General features: G+C 39.4%; 1 protein-coding gene across 1 annotated transcript in view; it reads right to left on the bottom strand.

Annotated features, from left to right (window-relative positions):
• itga8 (integrin, alpha 8) overlaps positions 1–23,282 on the bottom strand; it is a 129,855-nt gene that overhangs the window by 18,132 nt on the left and 88,441 nt on the right. The window contains exons 16-23 of the mRNA XM_088327236.1: positions 23,194–23,249; positions 20,199–20,356; positions 19,990–20,121; positions 17,772–17,839; positions 14,533–14,680; positions 10,339–10,431; positions 2,291–2,370; positions 205–285 (exon numbers count right to left, since the gene is read on the bottom strand). Of these exons, the coding sequence (XP_088183362.1) occupies positions 205–285; positions 2,291–2,370; positions 10,339–10,431; positions 14,533–14,680; positions 17,772–17,839; positions 19,990–20,121; positions 20,199–20,356; positions 23,194–23,249 (816 nt within the window). The remainder of the gene's footprint in view (positions 1–204; positions 286–2,290; positions 2,371–10,338; positions 10,432–14,532; positions 14,681–17,771; positions 17,840–19,989; positions 20,122–20,198; positions 20,357–23,193; positions 23,250–23,282) is intronic.

Below are 23,282 nucleotides of genomic sequence, written 5' to 3'. Positions count from 1 at the left end.
GTTTTTCCAATTGAACAGTTGAGATCAGAAAAAAGTCCAGATTTGAAAGTTTGCACGCATCATGTGCACATGATTACAGCAGATGCATTGTATTAGTTGATTCATACACACTACACTGCGACGAGGCAAAAAACAAAATGCTCCGAGCTTCGAAACCATAAAATCAGTTCCTTTGCATGTTAAATGAGGAAAACGCAGACTCACCCTCGTAAATCAATGTGAGCTTTAGCGACGATGGCCAGATTCAAGCTGACTGGGTTGCTATCAGGGTTGTCTTTGTTGGAGCTGCAAGGAGGGTGAAATTCACAGTGGGTGTTCAGGAGATAAAACACAGGAACCCCCCATGCTGTGAAATTGTGCCCTAATATACAGGGCGGGAATGTCTTAGATTATAATAGGATTGTCACAGCTTGACTAATGTGAAATTCAATGGCAAGGATCTCGTCTCATAGTCAACAGTGTGTGTGTGATAAATGATGACAAATGCCAACACAAAAGCCTCACACATTGAATGTGTGAACCGATTTTTTTCGTTGTCGTCCACAATGTGAGACAAACATCGTTTTGGGTTTCTCTTAGGGGCCGGTCACACAGCTGTTTGCGGCTGAATCACGGCTAAAATTTTGCGTTTTTTTTTTGCCCGTGGTTGCCCGGGATGGAAAATGCGCAAAATTGGCCAACCCGCTGTTCATCGGTGGTATGCCCGCAAAACAGACGCCGGCGACTGTTCCGCTTCCTCATCGCGTCATTTCTGCGTCATTTTCTCGTGTGGACCATGGGTATAAAAGCTCCCGAGCCGGTGTTGTGCCCAAATCCGACTCCTACGCAACACCCACACCGCCCCACCCCCTCGCGTGACTTTTTCATTCACGTTAATAAACGCATTTTGTAGAATACGATCGCACTTTATTGTTTAAATAAACGCGTTATATAGGCTAGGATCTCCCAATTATTACAATTAGCTCGCTTTAAAGTTTTAATAAGCGTTTTATATAGAATACGATCGCTTTCGTTGGAAGCGCAGCAAAATGCGCGTCCACGCGAGGGGGGGAGGATTTACCGTTCGATTACGTTCACAACAAAAACAAAGACGGAATGGTTTAAGTTGTATTACATTTCCAACAAATGCAAGACGAAGTGGTTTTGGTTATATGTATGCCATTACATTCCCTAAAAGTGAGATAAAACGAGGTAAAAGCGGTTGTATTAGCGAGGGGATGCATATCTCGGCACCGGGCTGTAGAAATCATAACCGCACAAGACACAGTCCCGTGAAGATCAAGATTTCAAGCTATGGCATCATTTTTATTTTATTATCTTGAAAAGAAATGTCAAGAAATAAAAGTGGATTAAGACGAGGTCGCTATGCTGACGGGGGGGGTTTCAAGGGTTATTGTTCTATCTTCTTTATTCATTATCCATTATCCGCTATCAATCAGTTAATAATACGTTACAAAGCTTAGGAGCCGGGACTCTTACTCTCAGCCAAAAGGCCAAGCTAAGGTCCTAGCATTAAAGCCTTGCTACGACCATTGCGAATGCACCGAAAGATTTATTCGAAATGAAGAGAAACTACACTGACGGGGATCCATGTTCACCCCCTTGACGTCACGAGCACAACTGACGTGTGCTCGGCATTCGCGCTGTTTATACGCGGAGAAAGGCGTTTGACTGTCACACGCGTAACACGCTAATTTCACGTAATAACACCGCGATACAGGCGCAGAACATGCTATTACCATGCTCCACCCACTATTACCCGCTGAAATTTCCCGTCCTACCCATGTGTAACCGCGCCCTGGCCGCGATCATAGCACGTCATTTCCGCGTCATTACCTCGTGTTGACCACGTGTGCGGCACGCGGTTTAACACGTGCTCAAACTTTTGAGCAGCTCAAAAGTTTTGAACGCGGCCAACCACGTGAAAATTTCCGACCGCGAGTAAAGCACTGCTCTATCTCGTCTATATGGCGGTCTCAAAACGTCCAACAGCGCCCAACAGTATCTGCTCCACGGCCAGAAATTTCTGACCGTGGTTCAGCCTCAATACGCTTGTGAAAGGCTGTGTACCCGCGCTCTGAATAATTGAACAGCGCCAAACAATTTCGCGCTGCCACCCGCGCGCGAATTTCCGACCTCGTGTACAGCACCACTGTATCTCGTCTGAATGGCGATCTCAATGCGCCCAATAGCGTCCGCCTCAAAGGCAGAAATTTCTGACCGTGATTCAGCCGCAAATGTCTGTGTGACCGGCCCCTTAGTGTAAATGTGATGGCAGTATGGGCGTCACCTGTGGATCTGTAGCTCAAAGCTTATCTTCGGCCCTGCATCTTCGAGCCTTTGGACGGAAAACCGCAAACCAACAGAGAGCTGTGAAGTATAGATAGCAAAACAAATCCAGATTAGGTTGGATGTAGATATTTAACAGCCGCATACTACTTCAGCATCTTTGGGTGAGTGATTATTGCCATTGATGACTATATACAGTACGCCAGTGTTCATTTTACCTGTGAAAAGTGATGGGTCCCGGGGACTCGCATGCTTAAAAATCTACGGGTCCCAACAGAGATTTATGGGTCCCCAAAATTTAGTGTGCTCCATGCCCTTACAAACTGTCGTATTTTCTCTTACAAAATACAAAAAAATCTTTTTTTTTTTTTTCAAACATGTTTATTTATGTAGTTTAACATGTTATATTGTACATGTGTTTCCTTATATCATATATATTGTTAATGAACATTTTGTTGTGAGACATTGAGTTGCTCGACATGAATGAGGTTTATTATAAAAAAAAGTTCAAAAATGAAGTCGCTTGGACGTTCACTGTAGAAGGAAAAAATACATGCAAATATAAGCAGTGGAATGCTCTTCCCCCTAAGATCCGATCTATTTTAAATCCAAGCTTAAAACACACTTCTACTCTATAGCATATGAAAAACCTATACTTTTCGTGGACAATATCTCTGTATTATTTGTGATTACAACATCCTTTGCTGTCTGGTAATCCTGAAAGGGGGATGCCACATGTGCGATCCTTTCTCAAGGTTTCTTCATTTTTCTCATGTTGAGGTTTTTGAGTTTTTCCTTGCCCTCATGTTGGTTCCAGATCAGGGGATGGTGTCATAATAGTCTGAAAAATAGTCTGTATAATAACCTGTGAAGCCCTTTGAGACTCTTTGTGATTAAGGGCTATACAAATAAAAATGACTTGAAAAAAATGACTTCAAATTATCAATTCATTTTCTGCATTAAATTATTGTTGGTAATATACTGATTAAAAGGGATCACCACAAACTTGTCTTTTTTATTTTCTCCTTTTATACTTCCTTTTTTCTTAACTTCTTTATACAACATAATCATTCGTAAAATAAGTGAGCTGTTTGAGAGCCGGCTCTCTTTAATGAGTTGAGCCGAAAAAGCCGGTTCTCTAAAAAGAAACGGACTTTCACTACACAACTCAAACTGGAGATCGGTGTGCAGACGAAAACTCGAACCGCGAGACCAAAACAACAATGGCGGATCTGCCTCACGAAAAGTTTGGAGTGCGGTAAATCTTTGTTAAAAAATGATAATGACAATTTCGTGTCAAAAAAGTTGCGTCCCGGGGACGCACGTTGATTTGACATGATGCGTCCCCAACAAAAAATATCCGTCTAGGACGCAGGGACGCGGGCAAACGAGAACACTGTACGCCAACGTTCCATTTCACTGTAACTGGAATGGCCACGAATTAGTTAAGTAAGTCATTCTCTTACAAATCGTTTAATTAACTAAACAAAAAAGTTGGATTAAGTCATTCCAAATAGACCAATGTTTTCGACCAGTGTGCCGGGGTCACACTAGTCTGCCGCAAGACCTTGTCCAGCATGCCACAGGAAATTGCACATTTTTATCTTCTCTTAATGGCAATACTATTGTTCGGTATATTTGCTTTCTTCCAGTGATATGCCAAGTAACTGTACCATCCACCCATATCAGTAGGTGGCAGCAGAGATTTTGTTTTTTCTCCTTTCATAGACTGAGGCTCCCCCTACTTACGACCATTCGACTTACGAATAATGGTAGATAGGAACATTTTTTTTTCTATTCTAAGCATTGCAGGTGACATTTTGTTTTTGTAACATGTGAATTGCCCACGGAAATCAACATTCGTCTCTGGTACCGGGACTAAAGATAGTGATATAAAATCCATTGTCTCTGCATATGCTATCTACCGTAAATTCCGGACTATAAGTCGCTACTTTTTTCCCAAACGTTCAACCCTGCGGCTTATTCAGTGATGCGGCCAATTTATGTAATTTTTATAACGGCCGCCAGCGGCGCTCGAGTACAAAAGGTAAGATTTAGACCGCTGGAATATATGCGCCGAGGAAGACTGCAACTTCTTAGCTTGTGCACGTATTAAATTAGCGTAAACTTACCCTCATCATGCAAATTGCAAAAAGAAAAGCACATGACGCAGCTTTCAAGCTAAAAGCAATCGAGCAATCCGATAAAGAAGGAAACAGAGCTATTGCACGTAAACTTTACTTTGCGAGCGTGTTGGCGTCTGTTATAAGGAGGAAGATGAGGACGGTTTACCGTGATTTTTACAAGTACGGTATATTTTTTCAACAGACCAGTTTACTGTTTTGCCAGCGTGTTGCTAGTAGCGTGTTGCTACCTGTCACAGTCACGGTTTGGGATGAAAGTTATTATTATTATTATTATTAAAGCTTTGAGAACTCTCTCGGTGTACCGTCTTTCTTTGTGAATATGTGTAACCATGTATAATATGCATTTACAACTGTATATTTATGTAATGTATTTACTTTAGAGACTTATTCGGATATGTTTTCCACGGGCGAATCAAAAAGAAGGGGCGAAAACAACGGGGGTTGACGGGAAGTGGAGTAAAGGTGAGACGTGTTTTTGGACGCGGCGGACAATAGTGGATATATATTTTTCCCACCCTTACCTTTGGAAATATAGACTTTTTGTCCTTGGATTACTTTCAACGGGACCCGGACTCTGCAGGTCTGCATCAAACCTTAAGTACCGGTATCATTTTCCGTTCATTTTGCTGGCTGTGGTCTTTGGACTGTGTACTTTATATTCAGTTACAATCGCGGGACTCAAAGTCGGGTTCGGGTTAATTTTACGATTGCTTTACATATTTTAATTTGGACGCATGAGGCTTATATACAGGTGCGGATTGTGTAAGTACAAAAGCGGCTATCCTCTTAAAATGTGGTGGGTGCGGCTTATAATCAGGTGCGCTCTATAGTCCGGAATTTACGGTACATCGCTGGTAGTTCAGTTGTAAGAGTTTGACACACTCACTTCTACCACCCAGGTTTAAATCATAACCCAAAACTTGCATACAGACTGTGAGTTCTTTCCTAGGTTGAAAAAAAAAGTGTGTCCAAATGCTCTCTGGTATCGTTCAGGGGGCCCTAGTTTGGGGACATTGCCTTCTACTGTCAATTGAGTCAATTTAAGCTTTAACAATAAAATGAAACAAAACAGAAAACTAGTGGTGACATTTTTTAATATTTTTGAAGGACTGCGTGTCCCAAATATTTTAAATGAAAAAACGTGTGCCTTGGCTCAAAAAAGGTTGAGAACCACTGAAATAGAAGATAGGACCGTTCTTTGACCCAATGGGGCTTTTTTTTTGCCTCATGTGTTTTTAGAGTGCAGTTTCTAGTGTTGACAGGACGCACACTAGGATACCGGCGAGTCGTCCTCGGTCCTCTAATCCAAAACACGTGCAAGCATGTGCTCATCTCCAAACGACACGACGGCGCTGGACATCAGGCCTAAGGTATGGTTGTGAAAAAGACAGCGAGTAGACTGACAGGAGCGAACCCAGTGTAGGCGCCTCCATTTCGGTATGGAACGCATTAGCCAGGCTGGAGGAGAACAACCAGGCGCCGGAGATCCGAAGAGGGCAAACGGGTCAGTCGAAGTGAAGGTCCGATCCGAAAGGGGCTGTTAAATTTTTTTACTATCGTCGTTTTATTCCTCGGAGCCCAGCATCTGTGGTCTATGGAAACCCTAAAATAACGTGATGCTTTCTTCAATGCTCAATGAATGCGCTGTACCGCGAGACGTGACAGTTGGGCCATTTTATAACTCAAGGAATCTTATCCACAACAAAGTTCTCGGAATATTGCTGATTGGGCAAAACTAGGCAGGAATGCAGACTTCTACGCACCGTGTATAATGAGACCATAAATCCGTCACTTTAGTTGAGACAGAAAAAAAACAGTTTCTGTGAACTAAAATTGGATAAGTAGACAACTGGTTTGAAGTTTATCTTCTCTTTTCAAAAATTTAGGGTGGTAGGTGGACAACTAAATCACTGAACTAGTAAAGGTTGAACTATTGTTTTGCACGTTTGTGTAACTTACAGGGTTGGGTAGGGTTACTTTAACTGGATCACTATTTCCAACCTGCCGACTGTAAATAAAACATTTTTAAAAAGGAAAGTGAAAATTTTCCAGGACAAGTGAAAATTGGAGTAATTTTTTTCCACCGAAATATGAAACTACTGCATCTGCCTACTTTGCCAAGAGACTTTGGTTGTTTCAAAAAATATAATATCAAGAGGCACTGCCAGACAAAACATTCTGACTACAAAACGCTAACTCTGAGAAAAGTTGAAGCAAATGGAAGCTGTTTTAACAGCATAGCAGCGCTTTTTCAAGAGACCCTGCCAGTCAAATGAAAATGCTACAAAGGCGTGCTACAAGGTCCCAACGCTGATCGCCAAGCACTGGGGTGAAATTATCAGAGTGTTCAAAGAATACCACGCTAAAAAATCACACATTTTCAGTTTACAAATCTGCAGGGTTGGTTAGGGTTACTTTAACTGGATTACTTTCAATTACTTTTGGATTACTCCAATACCAAATATGCTAATAAAAGACAAAAGAAACTAAATATGAATAAAATGATGACTCACAACACGTGGTAAGCTTTCTCTCCTGGCTTTGATCTCTTTGATCTCCGGCAAAACTAACATAAAATGCGACAGTAACAAAACGAAAATAAATCCAAACAGCTTGCCGACATCATTTTTGCCGTTCCATGTATTCCGTTACTCCCCAAGCCTGCACAAAATTTAGTCATTTTATTCATATTTAGTTTCTTTTGTCTTTTATTAGCATATTTGGTATTGGAGTAATCCAAAAGTAATTGAAAGTAATCAAGTTAAAGTAACCCTACCCAACCCTGGTAACTTAAAGGGTCACTGTCTATTAATCAACACATCCCAGTGGTTAAAAAACGTAACTACAAACAATATTGATTTAAATAATAAGCATAATTAATGTCAAGTCATGTTTATTTGTATAGCCCTTAATCACAAGGAGTCTCAAAGCGCTAAATTCAAGCAAAACAGTTTTCTCTGATGGTCCGTGTTTTTTTATTTGGACCACACAACTGAAAACGAGTGCTAAGAACCACGAGAAAGAATACAAACTACGGAGAGTCAAAGTGACCAAACTGCAGGGTTTTGTTGTTTTTTTAGGCTCCGAAAGTAGCAAGATGGTAGACAATTATGTCAGTTCTCTCAAGGTGAAGCTCGTTTTTTTTTTCAAATGGAGTCAACTTCTGGACCTAAGCATGTTTTAAAAATTGCACGTTTAAATGACGGTTCATGTATTTTTGCTTATTAGTTGAGTTAGCTCTAAATAAAACACAATGTACCTTTAATAATGTATCTTTTAGGGCAATCTATCACGCCTTTTATTTCAGGTTCCTGATTGTTAAACATCCACTAGAGGTCAGCTAATACTATTCTTGGCTACCACTGAGAGTACCGAAACTGTTGTTTTATTTCCTGTTTTTATAAGATGCCATTTTGACTATTATTACTCACTGTTATTTGTTTTTGACAAATATGCACTGTTTACTTTATTGTCACTATCAGTCAATAATGTTTCTGTTACTTGATGCCACATTCTTTAGGGCGGATCTGCCTTTTGTAATCTATATGAAAATGCTTCTTCAAAAATATTTGCTAATGGTGCCCCAGAAAATCAAAAACCTAGTAAAAGACAGACTAGAAAAACGTGTGGTTTAGTTACTTTGTGTCTCCATAGTTTGTATTCTTCTTTGTGCCTTCCAGTGTGGGTTTTTGCTTGCTCTACAAAATACAGCATCACCTAGTGGTCAAATATTACACTGTTTTCCTTTAAATCATTAGATAACCGGTGATATTTTCTCAGCTTAGTCAAGTGGTCTTGAAAACCTGTATTGTGTGAAGACATGTTATGAATAAGAAACTTAGAGATGAAAAAAAAAACAATCATTAATTAATGAGTTTTATTAGATATATTTTATGTTTAGTCATAATTTGTTTTTTAAATGTATGTGTTGATGACTGTTTTTTCCCCCTATCAATCAGATCCCTCAGGCCCTCGTGCCTTGTCCAGGTTTTACTCATTGTCTAGCCAGTTTTTTTATGGCATTATTTGATTGCTTTGTCAAGTAACATCGTAGATAGTCGCATATAAGCTGAATTTAGAACCATAAAATGATTACGGGAGCCAGGAGGGAGGGGGGTCGGCTTGTATGTGCATAAAACAAAATGACCCCAAGGAGGCATAAGACAGGCAGAGCCACCTAAATTAGGCTGTTTGCTTAGCTTTGAAAAGTCAGACTATCACGCCGACTCAGGTGCTTCGTCCGGACTCCTATTTATGTCCACAATAGCCCAAGGCCGTGCAGTGTCTTCATGCTCCGCCCTAGCCTGATGTCTTCTTCCTGTTACGTCAATTGGTGCCGTACTGATTGTATTTGAGAGGGACCACATCTCGTTTTATTGTGGATTAGTGTATTTTATTGCCTTTTTCTCGCCCATTAGATAGATAGATAGATAGATAGATAGATAGATAGATAGATAGATAGATAGATAGATAGATACTTTGTTCATCCCCGAAGGGAAATTCTAAAGAGTCGCAAGAAATTTAGTGATAAAAGGAGGGAAAAACATAGAACAGTGACTACAATAATTGGGCTAAAGAAGGAAATAATTGCTGTTGGTCACTCTTCTTGAGGGATATGACCAAGGTAGATAGATAGATTTCTCTCTCTATTACCAGTATAAGAATTTTTATTATCCACACATTTAAATAATTATAATAGTTTACATACACGTTTCATTAATATTTTGGCTTTATATTTCTTTAGTATATGGCTATTTCAAAGCAGTTTTAGGGGATCAGCTTGACTGCGATGTAGGCTTTTATGCACTATATACAGAAACTTAGTGTTTCTCCTAGTTTTCTTTAGAAAAGAGACCCTGTCTTTTCTTTTTTCTTACAAGAAATTCTTGCCATTTTCTTCCCTGTACTTGGGTTTGACTTTTTGCACCCACCACTTCCACCCACAGAAACAAAATCCAGGGAAAATAGCTGTTTGATAGACAGCAATATTATATGAATGTGACACATCCCATTATCCTGTCACACTCTGCAAGTTACATTAAACATAGACTCCAAATGATTTTAACATATCTCACAGTCACCATGTAGACTATGTACTCTAACGGGTTCAAATGCAAAGCTACAATTTACTGATAAGTTATGAGCATATCTAGAAAGCAATCATTTTAGTATAGAAAATAAGATGTAGCTCTGGCAAAGGATATGAATTTATATATTTTTGGTTATTACTTTTGCATTTCGTCATACTAATTTCAACTTCCAATTGCCCTTATTTGGGATTTGCTACAACAGTGACACGAAGCAGAAAGAATGACTGAATTCAAGCGATGACAACTGGTTATAAAACAGACGTATCCAGCATGTGCTTGGGGGGTTGCTTGCAAATGAGTTCAGCACAAGCCTGTGGATTCCTGAGCTTCCAGAAGGGGCAAGGAGAGAGTTAATAACTCTCATCTGGACGGCTGAGGGACCGTACGCACACCTATGCTCTTTCTTCACCAAGCGTTGCAACATGACATCGTAATTGATTTATAACAAAGCCAGGTGTCAAATGGCCAGTGACACCTTCACTAAAATCCAACACCCTGTCACACACACATTCTCATGTGACGTGAGCTCCATAAACTTATTACAGGATATTACGACCCGTTGCTTCACAAATCCTCAGTTCCTCGCATGTGCCTGTCATCGAGACGTTAAGTGGATTCTTATTACGTACGCTGAAAAGCGGCAGCCTCAGCGGTGTGAGCAGAGTCAAGGCGAACAAAATTGTGTGGAATGGAATGAGGGTCAAGGAGATGATCGGAACCATTGGAAACAATCAATCGGCTTGCGTTAAGGCTGAGGAAATGCAGTGCCACGAAAAGGGGATAATGGATTTGGGCTGTGTGCATCGGCTCACCTCGGTTTGGGCCACCATGGGATTACCCAGGTCACACACCACCAGCCTGGAGTCATTCACGTTCTTGTATTCGCAGTTCAGATGAGCCAGAGACTGAAGGAAAGGGTCAGGGGTGGACACATGGAAAAAGAAAAAAAAAGGGAGTCGAGTGATTTAGTGCAGTGATCACAGGGGTATGAGGTGATTTACAGACCACAAAAATTCACCTTTCACAGTCATACTACATAAAAATGCAGCCAAAATCTCTCACAGGCACCAAACCATTGACCCCGAAAACAAAATCAGCTCATGTAAAAATAAAAAACCTCACATGCACATGAAAAACTCTTAATTTATTCAAATGTAATGCAAAAAGATTCTGATATGTACCCAGAACTGTCAAAAACACACACAGATCTCCTTTTTTCTGTCTATTTTCACAAACACACGAACCCCCTTCCCCCAAAAGTTCATCTAAATTATCAATCATCACAGCGACCAAAACATTATTACACACACACACAAAACTACCCTACATTTGCCAATAAGCCCTCATTAAATGAATTACTCATAAAACCTTTAAAGAAACTCTTTGTTTATTAACAAACCCATTTAGTTTCCCCCTCACATCTTTAAAGGAGGAGAGGATCGTTTGAGGTGTCCTTAAAAAGTTGAAAGTTAAATATTTTGTTTTTTAAGTATGTGTTGAAAATGCTCAACGGAGGTCAAAGAGCCTTTATGCTTTATTTTCTACTACACATATCTGCTTTTATCATGCTTTCATCAGAACTGTTCCAGGCAGAACCGATTAGGTTTGAGGAATGGTCAATGAGGAGAGTGATGTCATGCATTTGTTTTCATTTTTATTTGCAAATGTAGAATTAAAACGGCGATCGTAATAGAAGCCTTGAAGTATAGTCTTAATGCAAACCCAAGAAAGACAGAAAAAGACAAGTTTATTTGAGCAGGTCTAAGAAATGCACGCACTTGCACGTGCATCATGAACGAGCTGAATAAGGCTGCAATCATGACTTTAAGCCAGGAGCTGGCTGCAGAGGGTAAAAAAGTTCTGTACAGCACCTTTAAACTCTCACACATTGTCTCACATTGTTTTGAAATGTCCCGTTTGTTTACAACTACAGTGGGACCTCGCTACTTCGCGGTTCCACGTTCCCGGGTTCAGAGCTTTGCGGGTCTAAAAAATAATAATAATAAAATAAAATAATTAGAAAAAAAAAAACCTTTTTATTTTTTATTTTTTAAGCATTTTTTAAGGGGCATTCCTACTTCACGGATTTTCACTTTTTGCGGGTGGTTTTGGTCCCCATTAACCGTGATAACCGAGGGATTACTATACTCGAAAATGGGTTTGTACTTTATATAGCGATCTTAAAAATGACCCAATTTTTGGAGGCTACAAACCTACATCTAATCCATGAACCCCCCCAAAACTGACCCTTATATGCTAAACATGTTTTTCTTTTTCCTGCCGGAACAGTTTGTTGTAGTCTAAGTGAGAACATATTTGTTTGGAGTCAAATATAGAGTGTCAGATTCTTTTAGGGGTGATTATTGAAAAAAACTGTGTACCATTATAGTGGCCAATACCAGCCCTTTATCAAGGTATCGGTACTGGTGGCTGATACCACTACAGAAATGACAGATTAGAGTAAAGATATGTGTTTTAATGTATTTGTTCAAACGTATCAGTCATGTTTTGAGTTGAGGATTTTTTGGAAGTACAATCAGTATCGATGACTACTCAGGAGTTCGGTACAGTATTATGGAAGACCAATCCTGTCATGTGTAGAAATAAATGTATAAAAATGAAATACCTACAAATATAGGCTATGTAAATAAATGAACACATGGATAAATAGTATAATCCCTTAATATAGGACATGAATGCAATTTATTTATATATTTAGGCATTTTGTCATTTATTTTTTCTGTATTTATTTGTTGTTTTTCGTAGTGTATTTTGTGATGTTTTTTGTCGTGTATTTTCTCACATAAGAACGAGGAAGCAGGGTAAACTTTTTTCATCACTGATCAACCAATAGGTGAAAATCTTGGGTAACTGGGCAGACCCTCTTCATTTGAATGACGTTTTGTTGTGACAAAATACATGACAAAATACACGACCCCCCAAAAAATTTGAACTATGTAAATGACAAAATACATGAAAAAAGGCATGAATAAATGAATGAATTGGAAGTATGTCATACAGGTTATTTGATTCATTTATGTGTTTATTTATTTAGATGGCAAATATTAGTAGGTAAATATTTATTTATACATGGAAGATCGGTCCTCCATGGAGTCTTGGTATCAGAATTGGTCTAAAAATAAGTTATATAACAAGATCTCAACTTTTTCTTCTTCATTGCGTATTGAGATAATTTCTGTATGGTGTTATTTTTTGCCTACCTTATGGACAGAAAGCAGTAGAAATAGGAGGAAAGGGGCATTAAAAATAGTTTTTAAACACTTACCATTTTCATGACTCACTGACTTGTTTATGTGAATTTTATTTTATGCTTATATTTTTATAGGTATTTCAATAGCTCGAAAGGGTTTTTCATAAAAACCTTTTATTTCAAGCTTTACAATTGGGATTCACATTGAATGTTTTGGAAGGACTAAGCATCTACGTTTAAAGTATCGGGCCACACTAAGGTGAAAAACAACAACTACGCAGACGACACTCAACTATATCTTCCGTTGGAGGAATCTCCCACACTAAACTGTGGAAATTTGGAGGCCTGCCTCATTGAGATAAAAGAGTGGATGTCACTCAATTTATGGCGTCTTAACTCTGAAAAGACCGAAATGTTAGTCATTGGTCCATCTAAATGCCGTGACTTATTCTCAAAAACTGCTGTTAACATTGACAAATGTCACATCACTCAGAGTGACTCAGTTAAAAATGTAGGTGTCATATTTGACCCTGATTTATCCTTTGAAATGCATGTAAAGAAAATTACTAGAACCGCATTCTTCCATCTTCGTAACATTGCTAAAATCCGTTCAATACTGTCTCAGTCGGATGCGGAAATTATAATTCATGCGTTTGTCACCTCCCGTCTCGATTACTGTAATGCACTACTCTCTGGTCTCCCGAAGTCTAGAATCAAGTCTCTTCAGCTGGTACAAAATGCCGCAGCGAGGCTTTTAACTAGGACAAAAAAGTACGATCACATAACACCGATTTTGGCTAACCTGCATTGGCTCCCAGTTAGCCTTAGATGTGATTTCAAGCTTCTCTTAGTATTATACAAAATCATACATGGACTTGCTCCCTCTTATCTTTCAGATCTGATTTGCCCCTATGTCCCTTTCCGAAGCCTACGATCTGAGAGTGCCGGTCTTCTGGTGATCCCGAGAGCAAAGAAGTGTTCTGCTGGTCCGAGAGCGTTCTCCATCCGGGCACCGGTGCTGTGGAATGCTCTTCCCCCTGAGATCCGATCTGCAACCTCAGTGGAAATGTTTAAATCTAAACTTAAAACTTACTTCTACTCCATAGCATACGAATAACCTACCCTTCTCGTCAGCTGAAAAATAGTCTGTGTAATATAGTGTAATAATCTGTGAAGCCCTTTGAGACTCTTCGTGATTTAGGGCTATACAAATAAAAATGACTTGACTTGACTTGACTGACTGATTGATTGCTTATAAACATGCAGACATTTTTATACATGCTATATTTTATTTTGAATTTGTTTGTTAATAGACCATTACTTCAAATTTGTTTGAAACACTCAGAAGTAATTTATTATGTTTATTTAAAAATACTAACTATGATACTATGCAATGAAACACTCAAAAACCAAATAGGGTAAAGGAGGAATGGAAGGCGGAAAGGAAGAGAAGTGATGAATGCTATTACAGTAACAAGCTCATCCATCACACAGCTCCATTACACTGTCATTAGTGTAGACACAAACACACATGCAAGCACACACATCGGTCAAACCGATCTAATATGCAGAAGTTGACCTATCCGTTTCCGCTTCTGCATCACAAAAGGAAGTCTTTTGGGCCTTTGCCAGCCAAGCATAAACAGCTGATTGAGCCGCCCAAATGAAAGTAAACAAACATGGTCACTGCACAACAGGAAGTGATGGTGTATTATAACGCCATGCACGCTTTAAGATTTAAGCATGACAAGAAAATTGCTTCATTGTGAGGATTCTATTTTCAGAACTGGACTACCTCGACTCTTCTCTCCACGCCGATGTAGTCGGCCTCGGGAGGGATCAGAACATGAAGCTCCGTCTCGTATGCTCCCTCTCCTTCATTCGTCGCGGTGATGGTCAACATAAACAAATTGTCATCTCCAATGACCAGTTCGGAATGGTCCCTGCAAGGAGAGGTTTATTTTGTTATTCACAAATGCAGACTGAAGGAATTTCAGGATTTCCTATGTAAAACCATGCCTGTAGATTTTATTGTGTGAATTATTTGACCACTAGATAAGGCAGTATTGTGTAGTGGAGGGGTTGGCAACCCAAAACCTTGTAAGAGCAATAACGGAAAACAAAACCCAGAACAAAGATATCTGGAGCAACAAAAAATTAAAATCCTATTCAAACCTATTTTTAAATGAAAAGAAAAGGTTATTCATACATACAAGTTAGTCATCAATATTTAAAATGTATTCCAAAGAAAACCATCACAAAAAAATAGGGTACATGTATTGTATATTATCCTATCCCATCTTTTTCCATTTTCCAACATTTCTGGAGCGCCCAAGACTTACATGCAGCTCCAGAGCCGCAGGTTGCTGACCCTGGTTTACGGCACCAAAAAAAGGTGCTAAAAAGTAAAAGGAAGAATGCAAAAACTACGGAGACTTATAGTGACCAAAATGCACAATCTTTCCTTCTCGATTTTTGGACAGCCTTTTGCAAACTTGATTTTTTTTGGGAAACACAGCAGCAAGATGTTGGATAATAATGTCAGCTCCCTTCCTCAGGTTGTGTCAAATGAATGCAAATTTATTCTACGAGTATTCGAAAATATGCAAGTTGTATATGATAGTTGATGTATTTTTACCTATTATTTAAATCAATATCCTTTTTTAATGAAATATTTTTTTTAACCACTTGGTCGCGCTAAACCATACTCACTTTCTTTAAACGGCACGGAAGACAAAAAATACTTACATGATGTTGCTTCTTACATTAAAAAAACATATTGGGTCAAATATAATGTGCCTGAAATATCGGTCTGTTGTGGACTGATCTATTACATTGGTTAGTTTTATACATTTAACCCCTTAACGTTCCTGTAAAATTTGCCTAAAATCCAAGATTCACCCAAAGTAAATTGAATGGTGTTTTTGAACCATTTGGAGAATATGGACAGTTTAGTTCTCTTTTGAATTGTAAGACTCTGAAGTGTTGTCCCATGAAATAATCACTGCAAATGCTACTAATATTGAGTAATCTGAGTTAGAACACACAAAAATAGAAAGTTTTTATTCTTGCCTGATTTTTTTTGCAATTAATAGCCTGCAGATGAGAGGGGCATGAACATCCTAATTGGAAAGGAGAGAGGTGACACAATAGCTTGAAGACTTACCTAATACCTTGTCAAATGTAATCACAATCTGAAAAATTAAACATTGTATTTTACACATTGTTCTAAGGGTAGGTTTAGGCATTTCCAAAAGTGGCCCTTTGGAGACGAGCAGTTTTCAACCCTAAAGTCTTTGCAAATGTGTATTTTACTTTGGTCATTTTTTTTAGACATTGTGAAAGAGTTGTAAACATTTGAGTTCTCTTTCTGCGTCTCTATCACTATTGGTGCGTAAAAATGAATCACTAGTGGCGTTAAGCACACTTATTTCAGGGTCTACTTTGAATACAATAAGGACATCTTCATATTGATTGATTCCGAATGTCATTGGCTAACCAATCATCATTTGAATCGGTCACTATTGGCTTAAGTTTTCCGGCGGTAAAGGAGGCGGGTCCTTTTTCAAAATAAAGGCCCATATAGGCTAATGCGGGCATTGGACCGTGGAACAAAGCCTGCAATTGGCCGAAAACGATGTCAATCAAAAGTTTAGATGCTAACACCCTATATAAATACATTTTACGAGTCTATTTATTTGTTAATGGGAAGCATGGGGCTAAACAGACAGCTAGCAATAGGGAACGTCCATCGGTGCAGAGATGCTTTTCACCTGATTCAACTTTTTTTTTTATCTGTCACCATTATCGTGTGTTTTGGAGTAAATATTTTACACGGTTGGATTCATTAGACTCTCCCGGGTGGAAGGAGGCCATGGTTGCGTACTATCATCGAATGTGATGGCTGCAAAACAATGTCTTTGGTGAGCTCCCCGGGTCGTATTATTTCAGGTATTTTGTTTCAGACTGATCATTATGTTTCTGTGATGAGTGTATTTGGAATCTCAAGAGTTTAAGCTTTCCAACTATATGAGGCATGACATATTTCAGTGATTGGTGACATCGTACGGACACGTATTTGCTTCTCAACAGTCCGGAATGTTAGGGGGTTAAAAGAAAAAGATAAAAAGAAAGAAAAAAACCTTTGTTAATAACCCAAAAAATGTTAAATTGGGTACAAAAAAATAGGCTTAAAATAAGCAAACATTCTAGGCCACATTGTTTAAAGCAACTCCTAAAACGGAAACAATTTATAGAAAAAAGATAATTCCTTTTAAAGTCAACCAAAAGTTTTGTACAAAATACTGACCAAAAATTGTCATTTGTTTTCTTAAAGTGCTGTTACAAACCCATCCCAGCAATCATCGGGCAGTGGGCAGGGGACACTCTGAACTGGTTGCCAGCCAATCGCAGGGCACACAGGGACAGACAACTCATTCGCTCATTCACACCTAGGGACAATTTGGACCGGCCAATTCACCTGAAATGCATGTTTTTGGAACGTGGGAGGAAACCGGAGTGCCCGGAGGAAACCCACGCAAGCACGGGGAGAACATACAAACTCCGCACAGGAAGTCTGGAGCTGGATTTGAACCCACGACAGGTTCCCATGACATGAACTGTGCCGCACAAGCGCTAACCACTGCGCCGCCGTGCTGCCCACAACCCAAACTGTTGAGTTGAATTAACACAAGTAGCAGGTTGATCTCTTGTTGACCCAATTTTTGTTATTTTTTTATCCAAATATTTATAAAGTAAAACATTTTTGGACTCAAATGTCCTTGACCTTAATTTTGGAGCATACATGTGTCAGTCAGTCCTGGGTGACAGGATGTTTGTAAAATGTTGCCATGAGAATGGCTTTCATCTGGAAGCACTACAGAGAAAAAGCTGCTTCACACACACATGCTCCACGTGCTTGACTCTACTACAATGCAAACTGTGATGTGAACATTTTGGCCAGTAACAGATTTTTAGGAGCTGTTTGTACTTTTGACGGGTTCCATGTTTTATTTCGGAGGTTAGAGGTCTTACATGCTGGCGGTGAGGTGAAGATCTGGGATACAAATGTTGTCGTCACCGCAGTCCAAGAGAATGTAGGCCTGAGAGGAAGAAAAGTATTATTAAGGTAAAAAAATGCTCTATATCCTGTTTACAAAAGTAACAGATTTACTTTTGCCGGAAACGAGTACTGTAACGCGTTATTGGTACGATTTTGTAACTCAACTGTCGTTACAACATGGTGCGTTAGTCTGTTACTTAATAAGAGCAGAATATAAACTACAATGTCTTCTGAAGGCTGAATGCTCCTCCTGCATTGACTATGTAACATACAGCAATCAATCCGCTAGTAAATTGAATTAGGCATATCTACAGTATATTTACCTACAACGGAATATAATAAGGCAGCACCTTCTCAAGTACACAGTATGAGGGTGCTGAATTTCTTCTCATAAAGATACTCTCCTTACTGTATATACCCACATCTAAGCTGTATTTACAACTCTAAAATACTGAGATCAGGGGGTCAGTTTATATGAAGATATTTGGATGTGTGTCACGGACTACCAGCTTGGTGGCGTTGGGGTAGAGATTTGGAGATTGCTGGTTCGAGCCTCTGCCGAGTCATGCCTAAGACAACATTGGTACCCATTGCCTCCCTGCTTGGCGCTTGGCATTAGCGGTTGGAATTGAAGGAGTTTGGTCACCCAATGACTGCCAACCACGTGTTGCGAACCATCGGTTGGGTAGAATTATCATTGCATTTCTTATTGAACTGTGTAAGGGAGCCGACCCCTGATGAATCGAGGAAAATTCATGGATTTGGTTGTGTGTCATCAGTAGCGAATGTTATACAGGAACAACAAAATCAATTGAACAAACATGAGCAGATAATTTACAGTAAAAGTGTGCTGTCTCTTTGTGTGTACAATTTTTTTTGCATTACACCATGCCCGAGGAATTAAGAAAAACATCTTCAGTCAGTAGAAATGGAGGAATAAATCTTCTAGTGGTTGAAAGCCAGGAGACAAAACGGATATGGAGTGTCTCGGCGAAGTGCTCTAAAGATTTCACAAGCCTCGAATGGTTCAACTTGTCCAGGTTGGTGTACACATTGTATTCTATTTCTTTTCTAATGTGGCAATTTTTAAGCAGTTTCAGGGGGTCAGCTTCAATGCAAGTAGATTGTTCCATTCATAGTCATGCGCTACTTTTGAGTGTGAGTACTCGGGTAGAGGGGAGTTCGGGTAAGATAATTATTTTTTAAGTTAAGTACCGTATTTTCCGCACTATAAGGCGCACCTAAAAGTCTTAATTTTTTTCAAAAGCTGACCATGCGCCTTATAATACAGTGCGCCTTATTTATGGATCATTATTCAATCGCAAAGTCTTCCAACTAACTTGCAGCCGCCGACTAGATTTCCCCCCGAACGCCAAGTAGTCCGCGGTGTATGCTGGGATTTATTTACCGGCGTTTCATTGGCTAACCAATGTGTCAATCATCATTTGAATCGATCACTATTGGCTAAAGTTATTCGGATGTCAAGGGGCGGATCCCTTTTATCATTTACAGGCTTTTCTATTCTGTATTTGTAAATATTTTATTCTCCTGGATTTACTAAACTCACGGATATAAGAGGACCATGGCTGCACATTATTATTGAACACAACGACTTCGGTGAGCTACTTCGGCTATATATTTTCCCTGTATCTTGTTTCAGACTGAACTCGATGTTTCTGTGATAAGCGGTGCAGATAATGGATGGAATGGAGTGTCTATTTTTAAATTAAACTCAATTCCAAGTGTTTATTGTCATATGCACAGTAAAGTTGCGAACGAAAATAGAAACTAAGGAATGGTTGGCATTTCTTGAATCCCAAGACTTTAACCTTCCGAATGATATTCGGAACGATGCATTTGATTGACATCGTACGGACACCGCATCCGCACGTGTTCTCGACACGTATTTGCGTCTTTGCAAGCTTTGGGAATGTTAAGGGGGTAATAAGTTTGACTGAACTATATGACTGTTTTGTCCACGTTCCCATTGTAGCGCCTTATAATCTGGTGCGTCTTATGTATGTCAAATATAGGACCAAAAACTATTTTTTCGGGGTGCGCCCTATAACCCGGTGCGCCTTATAGTGCGGAAAATACGGTACTAGTAACTGTAACAAATTAGTGTTTTTCAGTAACGCACCCAACACTGTTTATATATTCCTTCTAAACAATTAACCAGATCACACTTACATGCTCTTGCAGGAAGGTGCTGCTGTAGTAGTTAAGTACCGGTGGGAGATCTTGGCCTTGAGTGGGAGGAGCCAAGCTGTAGTTCAGAGCCAATGAAATGGGCGTCAGTTTGTCACGGAACTCATCTTCTTCCTGCGAAGAAATAAACCAGTTCTGGGTTAAAACTGGTTTTCAAGAGAAGAGCGGTGTCTGTCTTGTGGTCTGATTACCTTTAGGTAAATGGTGTAGCTGAGGCAGGCCTGTGGATGGCCATGGCCCAACCTGAGGAGTCCGGTACGCTGAGGCTGCTGGTTATCCAAGAAGAGTACTCGTTTCACGCCCCCTCGGACGCCTTTCAACCAATCCAATTGCAGCTCTGCTCTCAGGACTGAGGAGGACAAGACAGAAACTGATGCAGTAAATGAGTTAGGAGTTTAAACCTAATTAAAATGCAGATGCAATGTAATTAAAAATACATATATTTAATGCTGATGTTCTGATAAGTTCATTCGGCTTAGTGACAATAAATAATAATAGTTGTTTTTTGTTATTTTTTATTTGACAACATAGGATGCCAGGTTTGCTTGTTAATGTGACTAATATTGCTCGCTGCAGTCCGTTATTTTGTGTATTATACACTGTTTACGTCATTATCACTATTGGACAATAATGTTGCTGTTCTTTATATTCTCCACATCTTTTAGGACGGGTCGTTTTGTTGTAACCTATATTGAATAAAAAGGAAAGGGGGAAGGTCCTTAAGAACGGATAGGAATTTTTGCACTGTGAGGGTTTTTGTACAGTCCTCTTCTTGCAAGTTTAAAATGAGTTGATGTCTTCTCTCCTTATTTTGAGTGTTTACTAAAATATAAATGTAACATTTTCAATATTATATTTTTTCGGACCATTACGAGACTAGAGTAAGAGTAGTCACCAATACCAGTAGAAAAAAACTCTAAATCCCAATACAGTATTTTTTTTAATATTGCCTCTATTTGATAAGAATTCACTATTCCTTCAATTTTAGGTTACCAATTGTTAAATGGTTATAAGACGGCAGCTGCTAATAAGTCTGTCATGAACTGGAACAGGAGGAGGACGCAGATGCGTAACGTTTCTCACACAAGGTTTATTTTACGGGAATCGGACAGTCATGCACATTAACACAAACGCCAGTGATTCGGCAATCGCTGGGCGGAAGAACAAAGACAGAAGTCTGGCGTGGAACAACAGGAAGCCAGAGACCAACTAGATCGATACCAGTTACACAAGCCGATATTGGACAGATGGTGTCGATACTGGACAGAACAGGACTGACAGGATTGATAACAGATATAGGAGAATGGAGACTGAGATAAGACAGAACGAGATAGACGGGAACGATACCAGACACTGGAGACCAGTATCAAATCAGGACGAAAAAGACGGGATCGATAACGGACAGGATGCACAAACAGGATACCAGACAAGTCTTGCGGGTTCAGAGGTTTATTGACAGACTGACAAAGGGTGAGTGAGAGCACTGAGCTCAGACAACGAGCCGCATCTGGCGCCAAACGGGTGGGGCCAATTGTTTGCCGTGACAATGTCAGCTACCATCAGCTACCAACATCTTAAAAACGTCTTGTTTAGGCACAGTTACCAATATTTGGTATCGGTATTTGCCCACACATCATAATAACTATCGAGAGTTTTTAAAATGATAATTTTTCTTAAATACAAAGTGATGGTTTTAAACTAATTTTGGTAAAAGGTTAATGGTGGTATCTATTCTGTTGTGAGCATTAAACAAGTTAACAATTCTGAAACAAATTATTAAAAGGAAAATAATATTTTTTAAGTCATTGAGCGTTTCGGATTAACTTTATCCTCTAAATTACGTCTTATTGTAAAAGCAGCCGACTTTTGACACCATACAGCGCCCCTGCCTCAGGTTTCTGTTTGCAATCTTGAGTACTTATCAAAAAATTAAGATATCTTTGATGAAATACCAACAAATCCCAGAATAACATTCTCCTTAATAAGGCATTTGCTATAAGGCGCACCTAAAAGCCTTTATTTTTTTCAAAAGCTGACCATGCGCCTTATAATACAATGCGCCTTATATATGGATCAATATTAAGTCGCAAAGTCTTGCAACTAAGGCAAGCAGCTGCCGACTAGATTTCCCCCCGAAGGCGAAGTAGTCCGCAGTGTATGCTGGGATTTATATACCGGCGTTTAATTTCCTAACCAATGTGTCAATCATCATTTGAATCAGTCACTATTGGCTAAAGTTATTTGGAGGTAAAGGGGGCGGATCCTTTTTATCATTTACAGGCTCGCATAGGCTAAAGGGGCGAAACAAAGCCTGCAATTGGCCGAAAAAGATGAATGTGAATCACACGTTGGGTTGCACTACGGCATAGAGAAAACATTTTTTTCTGTATTTGTAAATATTTGACTCTCCTGGATTTACTACACTCACGGTTGTAAGAAGACCATGGTTACGTATCATTATTGAACGTGATGGCTGCAAGAGAACTTAGGTGAGCTATGCGGCTTTATATTTTCCCGGTATCTTGTTTCAGAACGATCTTGATGTTTCTGTGATGAGTCTATTTTTAAACTAAATTCAATTCAAAGTGTTTATTGTCATATGAACAGTAAAGAACCCCGTTGCCTGCACAATAAAATTCTTACTTTGCTGTCCACACAGTTGCCAGAAAAAAATAAAATGGAAACTAAGAAATGTTTGGCATTTCTTGAATCCCAAGACTTTAACCTTCCGAATGATGTTTAGAATGATGCGTTTGAGTGATTGGTGACATCGTACAGACACTGTTTCCGTACATGTCTGAGACACGTATTTGCTTCTTTGCAAGCTTTCGGAATGTTAAGGGGGTAATACATTTGACTGAACTATCTGACTGTTTTGTTGACGTTCCCATTGTAGCGCCTTATAATCTGGTGCGCCTTATGTATGGAAAATATATGACCAAAAACTATTTTTTGGGGGTGCGCCCTATAACCCGGTGCGCCTTATAGTGCGGAAAATACGGTACCTTTCCTTTCATGTTCCTGACGTAAAAATCACCGAAAACCAATACATGGTTTACTTACTTGCCCATCCTTATCCCAACTTAAACACATAGCCAGAAATAACAAAGAGTTTCTTATTTCAAAACAATGTTTGTTTGAATATAATCAGATACATATGGTATGAATGACTGCAAATGTGCTTACCCACAGAGCTGGGGATGCCCACTCCACTCACTTCTGCGCACACATCCACTTTCAGGCTGCAACATAAAGTCAGTGAGGTACAGTTAATG

The sequence above is a fragment of the Urocampus carinirostris genome, chromosome 2 (assembly GCF_059441175.1).
Source record: "Urocampus carinirostris isolate Australia breed hairy pipefish chromosome 2, RoL_Ucar_1.0, whole genome shotgun sequence".
In the NCBI taxonomy this organism is placed as follows: Eukaryota; Metazoa; Chordata; class Actinopteri; order Syngnathiformes; family Syngnathidae; genus Urocampus; species Urocampus carinirostris.
Note: the sequence above shows the minus strand (reverse complement) of the source record. Positions and strands in the feature narration are given on the sequence as shown.